This window comes from Phyllostomus hastatus, unplaced genomic scaffold (assembly GCF_019186645.2).
Source record: "Phyllostomus hastatus isolate PE091 unplaced genomic scaffold, TTU_PhHast_1.1 phas_contig_150, whole genome shotgun sequence".
NCBI lineage: Eukaryota > Metazoa > Chordata > Mammalia > Chiroptera > Phyllostomidae > Phyllostomus > Phyllostomus hastatus.
The window spans coordinates 21,553,647-21,561,460 of NW_025333611.1; the positions used below are offsets into that span (position 1 = coordinate 21,553,647).

The window sequence follows — 7,814 nt, forward strand, 5'->3', positions numbered from 1 at the left end:
CTTGGTTCGGGTGACTGTGATGTGTCCATGTAGGTTTATCGTAGGTAAAAAAAAAAGTGCCAGTCAGTCTGATGACGGGATGACTGTGCATGTGCTGCGTGGGTGACCTCTGCACCCCTTCCCCAGTTTCGTGGTAAACCTAAAAACCTCTAAAAAAAATTAAGTCTTCGAATTAATTGAGCATATAGGTATGAATTTATTTTGACTCTATTTTATCCCGTTTTTCTACATTTCGGTCTTTATGCCAAGGGCACACTATTCTGTTTTATCGCTACAGCTTGCAGTATGTGTTAAAATCTGGTTATCTGAATCCCCCAATTTTTTTCACTTTTATGTTAGCTACACAGGGTTCCTTGCATTGACAGGAGTGTAATATCTCTTCGAGATCTCCATTTTCGACTTTTGAAAATACACCTAGAGGTGGAATTGCTGGAACTGCCCGTAAGTCTATGCTGCATTTTTCGACTGTTGTGTTCTGTGCTGGTCATACCAGTTTGCCTTCCTACCCACAGTACGAGGGTTCCGATTTCTCCACTTCCTTCCTTACATTTATTATTTTCTGTTGTTTTTTTATATAACAGTAATTGTAATGGGCATAAAGAGTACATACAAGTTTATTTCTTTTCCTTTCCCTAATGCTTAGTGATGCTGAGCATCTTGTCATTCCCTAGCTGGTCATTTGTGGATCTTCTTTGGAGAAGCCGCTGTTAGAATCTTTCACCTGTGTTTAGCCAGGCTTTTTTAATGAGTTGTAGCTCATCATATGTTCCAGATGCTATCAGATAAGACTTCCAAACATTTTCCCCATTGTATTTGTTTCCTTTTCTCTCTCTCTGTTGTACCTTTGATGCAAATAATTTTATTTTTTTCTGATTTTGATACAGGCCAGTTTATCTTTTTTTTCTTTTGTTGCCTGTGCTTTTGGTATCATATCCAAGAGACCAAATAATCCAGATCCACCTGTTTGTTCTTGGCCTCAAAACTGGTCCCTTGTGGGTAGAATAGACTTGTGTCCTTTCTGGTTTGTTTCATCCTGCCAGTCTCTGTTTTGATTGGGGAACTTTATCTGTTCCTATTTAAAGTAGGTACTAACAGTGAAGAAATAACTGTTGCCTTTTAAATTTGACTTCTCTCTGTCTTATATTCTCCTGTTTCTCATTTCCTCCCTGACTGCCTTCCTTTGGGTTTGGTTGAAGTTTTGGAGTGGCACAGTTTAATTCCCTTCTCATTTGCTTTTGTGTATATTCTATAGATATTTTCTTTGCGGAGATTACATATGACATATTATGGTTAGAACATATACATATATACACACACTACTGTACAATAATCTTTGAAGTTGATAACTTCAACTGCATACAAAAACACATTTATCATAGCTCTGCTCTGTTACTTTATGTTAGTGTTGTCACAAATACATCTTTTTATATTGTCTACAAATTAACATATACAGGGTGGGGCAAAAGTAGGTTTACAGCTGCTCATATGGAAAGTAATACAATAATTAATGGAAATATTTCAGGAATGAATGTTGTTTCCCAGAGTCACAACTGTAAACCTACTCTTGCCCCACCCTATATTTAACATTCATTTTTTTCCTCTGGTTTTCCAAATGCTATAAAGGAATAAAAAGTGGATTTATAAAAATTATAATAAAGTAAGATCTCATAATTGTTGGGTTGGACAGCATATGCAATGGTTAATGCCCACAGCAAGCGTCAAACAAAGAAAACTGCAAGCTAAGCAACCGCCAAAATCTTCCCGGCAACAAGTGCCTAAGTGGTCAGCCATTGTCAGTCTGCCACAGAGGCTACAGCGCCCAATCCACCTAAGATACGACAAGCCTTACCCCACCCCGATGTATAAAATATCCTCTCCCCCCCCACACCCTGGGCGTGAATTCTCTGGCCCCCTTCCTGTGGACCAGAGAACCTTGCCCAGAAGTGCAGCCCCAATAAAATCCTGCTTTTGCCTCCTTTGTGGCTGATTTGACTTTCTTCCTCGGCGGAAAAATCATACAATAATTGTCCATGTATTTACCTTCACTGGAGAACTTTGTATCTTCATGCCAGTTCAGATTATTTTGTACTGTCCTTTTCACTTCAAATTGAAGGACTCCCTTTATCATTTCTTGTAGGGTAGGTCTCATGGAGATGAATATCCTCAGTTTTTGTGTACCTGGAAATGCCTTCATTTTTCCCTCATTTCTGAAGAACATTTTTTACCATAAAATTTAAGGCATTTTTTTTGTCCCTGTAGGGGACCAGTTTGTTTCAGTCTGGTATATGTGACTCAGCTCTGTATGGAAAACCTACAGAAGCGAAGTGGTGGGCAGGAGCCCGACCCTCAAACTGGGTTTTCCCGTGGGAATCAGGCCTAGAAAATGCATCCAGACTGTTATGGCTTGCTCTTGCTAAAACCCCCTCGCCCTGGCCTGAAACAGTAGATGTTTACTGCTTATCTTCAAGGTATTCTCCAAAGCCTGTGTGAGTTTTCCCAAGGATGGAGCTAATCAGCTCACCCTCTTTCCCTTCTGCATGTGTTATTTTCATTTCTTTGATTGTACCTAAAATGTAGATGACAATATTCTCCGTAACAGGCAATAAGTCTTTCTCTGATGTAAAACCTGAGAAAAACAAGAAAAGCCTGTCTAGGCAAGGGTTGGTGCACTCTCCCCTCGAGAGAGTGGCCGTGCAGCCCCCCTTTTCCCCACAGGACTGCTGTAGCCTGTGCATTTGTTTCTGTCTTCAGTCTCAACAGGCGGACTCTGCTGGCTGGAGTCTGCCACAGTCCCAGTCTGGTTTCAACTTCACTCCCCAGCTTTCCCTCTCTCCTGCTCCAAACAGTAAGTTCTGGAGATCTTATGCACAGAATAGTGATTAGAGCCAGCAATACTGTGCTATAAACTATAAAGTCGCTAAGAGACTAGAAAAAATGATTAAGGGATGTGATGTAGGTGTGGGCTAGCTCTACAGTGAGAATCATACTGCAATATGTAACGTATCAAACTGAGACTCTGCACACCATGATCTGTGTAATGCTACATGTCAATGCGGGCCCCCCAAACAGAAGTCCACTCCCCGCCCTGTGGACAAGTTCCCCCCAATCTGGCTGCACCTGAGGCTCACTGGGGAGCTTTCACAATGCTCCAGTGCCCAGGCCCCATTTACTAATAATCAACTCACCATTTTGAGGAGGGCAGGACAGTACACTCATAGCCTTTAAAAGTTTAAACTCTAATACGCCTGTAATTTTTAAAAAGTATTAAGGACTTAGGCTCTTCATTATCTAATCATTATTCCCAAACTCTTTTTCCTGCTTGCTTCTCTCATCCTTTCTCCACCCCCGTCACTTGCAAAGCTTTCACATCTCTCCTCCATCTTCGGATCCCTGACATTTCCCCACACTTATCAGATCAAGCTGTCCCCAGACCTCCCACAGAGGGACCATTTATTGAGAAGTATTTGCGAGGAACCCCTCCTGACCTACTTACCATCCTCAAGGAGGACACAGCGCACCTGTGTGTCTCCCGGAGCCATCAGCCTACACCCCCACCCCCACCTGACTCCCCACCAGGGGAGCCACTGAAGAGGCTCAGCTGCAAGGAGAAGATAGAGGATAAAAGGAGAGCCAGTCCCGGAGCCGGAGCCGTGGGCCACATCCCCATTCTCTCTCTGTGGGAGGTAGGTCAGGCAGGAAACCCAGGGAGGCAGCCCTGCTGTGCAAAGCTGCTATGAGGACTTCTCCAGGTGTGTCTTTCCAACTTTCTGAGGAAAATATCTTGAGATTCAAAGGTGCATTTTTTTTTTGAAGGCAACTGGACTTTTTCTGGACTGACAGTAGAGGTGGGAGAGTAAGCGGTTCCTTCCATTTGGTTAACAGTTTTATCTTCCTGGGCTTTCTATTACTTCTCTGGGGTGAAGGTGGACTTTCCAAAGATGGCACTTCATACTTTATTGAATTTAGGGGTGGCAGCGGTAAAGGTAATAGGTATCCAGGAGGCTGGAGCAGTTCATGGAGGAAGTAAGAAAGTCTCTGAAACTGACCTTTGGATTCTTTGTGTTTCCCCAGAGTGGCGTGGCACGTACCATTGTTAACAAACACTCCTAAAGGTTTCCTTCACAGACTGACACAATGTTCCTCTTCTCATCAAGGATCAGAGCCATTTTCATTATTGCTTTGGCCATGCCTCTTTGTTCTGGTGAGTACATTTCTACTCCTGGGCAAAGCACTTTACATATCCTAGAAAATGCTGTATTTTGGAAAAGATGAGCTGGTTTTATGGAGTCTGGAAACCATAAACTAATAACATGATACAGGACCACGTCCCAAATGCTGTTTTAAAATTACATCAGGGGATCATGTTTTCTCATTTCCCACATTATAAGTTCAAACTGACTGGGAGGTTAGAATGGGTAGTAGGTTTTAGGACTTTGTTCATCTATTACTCAAGGACTTTATTTTTAGTTTTCTTCTGGGGCCCAGGTTCCATGAGTGTTAATGCAAAATGTGGGGAGGAATGTCTTCTAGGTTTGACATTTTCGAGGAACCCCTCCTGACCTACTTACCGTCCTCAAGGAGACACAGCCCACCTGTGTGTCTCCCGGAGCCATCTGCTTGACAATCTGCTCTGTTGTTTGCCAGCTCTGAGTCCACTCAAGTTAATGCTTTGGACAGAGAGAGAACTAATTGATCCTTTTGCTGACCACTTATCTTCCTTTGAGGCTCAAGGTTGTCTATGAATTTCAGGATAAGATAGTTGTGAGGTATTAGTTGGAACCCCCAAATAGGGTATAGGGTGCTGATATTTTTTAATTTAAGTAAATGCATGCAAGGCATCTTCTTCCCTTATACTAGAATGGCTCATTTAAAAATTTATACAAAAATATCTCCAAGCAAAGTATGAGGGACGATTAAACATAGTTTATGACACCGTTTTTCTACAGAGCCAAATTAATTTGAAAATTAAAAATTTAAAGATTTGATTCATTTTGAGAGTTTATTATTTTTACTGCTATCATAAAACTCTTGACTTACTAGTTTTAGTAAGTAGGAAATGGACAGCAATTCCTGCTGCATACAGATGTGGGAACTTCTGAGTAGAGACTATGTTCTTTTCATTTTTAAAACTTACTTGTCTCTGTTTTTGTTGCAGAAAGTTTCTTGACAAAACCAGCAATTTTCAGGTATCTGGTAAGTTATTAATGATTGATCTGAAAGTAGAAAGAGGTAAAATTTTTACTTATTTTTACTAAAAATCTTAACACAAAATTTACAAAACTAAATGTATAAGGGAATGGTCTTCAAAAGTAAAAATATGTATTTTCTTATACCAAGTTCAAGAAATAGAATCTAGCTAGCAAGGCAAAACCACTTACCATTACCTAGATCATCATTCAAGATAATAATAAACATATCTTTTTACCCCAAGACTGCACTAATTTGCAATCAGATGCTATTGTACACAAATACAATAAAGAGAAATGGGTGTCAGAGTAGAATTATTCAACCTTGTAAAGCACATGGAAAAAATGTACCACCCAATTATCAATTTAATGTTAAAAACTAATAATATCCATATAGTCACGTAGTAGAATGCCACATAGAAGTGGAAATAAATGAACTACATACAGTTCTAAGTATCAGTATATATAAAGGTCACAAAGGAATATTAAAATGCAAATCATATAAGGATACACATATTATTGATTTCCTTCTGTAAATTACCAAGATATCCAAAACTAAGATATATATGTGAATGCATGTATAAATATGGCATGCATAAATACATATATGTGAGTGAAGATATGTATTGGTATGCAGCGGAATTATAGATGAATATAGGAAATAATAAACAGATCATTCAGCTGGGTGGTTCCTTCCCGTAAGGGGGGATGCAGCAGTTATGATCTAGTGGGGAAGGATCTTAGATATAGATATGGGTTAGCTACATTGTAAAAATACTTTAGACCAATTCATCACCTTTTCTTAATAGGGAACTATCTATAAAAATATTAATAATTTAAAAACTTGACTGTGTTGTATGTAAACAGGTGTTGTCTTTGTTCCTAATACAGGTATTTACCCCATTGTGAATGTATGACATTTCATGTCAGAATGAAGCACATGTCATTAAAATGTTGATTATCTGATAAGGTTATGTTTTGTCTGTTTTACAGATGGCATGTAGTCTATATAGCCGTTCTCTAGAAATGTGCACCAAAGATTATTTCCCAGTCTGTGCAACCAATGGCCGCACCTATTCCAACAAATGTACTTTCTGCCTCGCTCTGAAGTAAGACCACAGGAGGAGATATGTGCTCTTTCCTAGAAGAGAACAACTAATTAGAAAACTTAGTACATCCACGTTGCTGATATACTCAAGCACAGAATACACAGAAAATAACTGATGTTGCTGTAAAAGACAAAGGAACCCTGTACCTTTCCTTGAAATTCTCATTTCTCAAAGTTGTTTGCACTTGGGCTCTCAGAACATAACCATCCTGGGTATTATACAAATATACACACCAATTAGTAATTCATAATCAATGACTGCAACCGATATGATGTGATTCCAAAACCCTGATGCTAAACAGATCTCGGCCATACTCTGAGAACCTCAGTGAGTGCACCCGTGCTAGAAAGACACTTCTGTGAAGATCCACTCTGTCCCCCGCACTCCAGGATCACCTTCCAAACCCTTCAGAAACTGCAGAGCATTCTGCAGGAGACTTGCACCAAAACTCTCTTCCTTCTCTCCTCCACGCTTAAGGCATCTGTGGTCTGATGGCTCTGCCAGGCTTTCCTGCTTTATCCACGTTTTTTTCTTGTAGATGTTTCCTCTCATAAAATCTTTACATTTGAGATCCTCAATTGTCATACCTTTCACAATTCCTAATTCTCTCCTCTCTCAGGCCCGGGCAGGCCCCAGGCCCAGCAGTGCATAGTCAGCCAGTAGAAAAAGTCAAGTATTCCCATAGTGGGAGGTGTGAGATGTGTAGGGCCTGGGGGCAGGGGGTCCCAGCTGCTTCCAGAATCGGAGCACTATCCCTTCATCATGTCCCTAGGTCTAATCATCTGCAGTAAGAAGCACTTTGTACATTTCTAGAGAGGTTACTGTGTTCATGTAGTAATTTTTCTTTCTCTCTTTCTTTCTCTGCAGAGAAAATGGTGGCAAACTTAATTTGGTTCATTATGGTGAATGCTGACCTTTGATGGAGTTATATATTCCTAGGGATTTATTGTGATCATATTTTGCCATGATTAGAGTTTCCACAATCAGGATCTTATATTGCTACAAAATCCAGGTGAATCCTCATATTGAACACAAGATGAAATATTGGACACTCAAGATTCTTTCCAATTCTAAGATCTTGGAGTTTCAGGGGTTTTATTCTCTATGTTCAATTACTCAATGACAGTTTGAAAGAGTAATACCTTAAATGTATGTGTGCTAAGATTAAGCCTAATGGAATTAAAATCCTAAATATTTTGCTCAATAAAATGTTACATGACATTATCTTTATTAAAGTACTTTTTATTTCTTTGGTCAAGTAGTGGGTTAACACAAATGCATACTTTTGGTAATGATAAGTAAAAAAAAACTGAAGAATTAATCTCCAAATATTGTATCAAGTGGATATGTATAAAAAGCACAGAGGTATGAAATTTTCTCCTTCCTAAAGGGTCAGAAACTACAACTGTTGAGTTTAAGAACTAGAATTTCTAACAAGTGCATAAGATTAACATTATGATCATTAATCCTGACAATACTGATTTACAGGGGGGACCAGAAATACCAAGATTTATTTGTA

The 7,814-nt window shown here is 39.6% G+C and overlaps 1 protein-coding gene across 1 annotated transcript; it reads left to right on the forward strand.

Moving 5' to 3' along the window:
• The first annotated feature begins 4,089 nt into the window (after positions 1 to 4,089).
• LOC123812725 (ovomucoid-like) lies at positions 4,090 to 7,525 on the forward strand. Its single transcript, XM_045829560.1, has 4 exons — positions 4,090 to 4,201; positions 5,156 to 5,193; positions 6,180 to 6,295; positions 7,163 to 7,525. Exons 1-4 carry the CDS (start codon positions 4,135 to 4,137, stop codon positions 7,206 to 7,208), a joined length of 267 nt encoding a protein of 88 aa, XP_045685516.1. The 5' UTR covers positions 4,090 to 4,134; the 3' UTR covers positions 7,209 to 7,525.
• Positions 7,526 to 7,814: the final 289 nt, after the last annotated feature.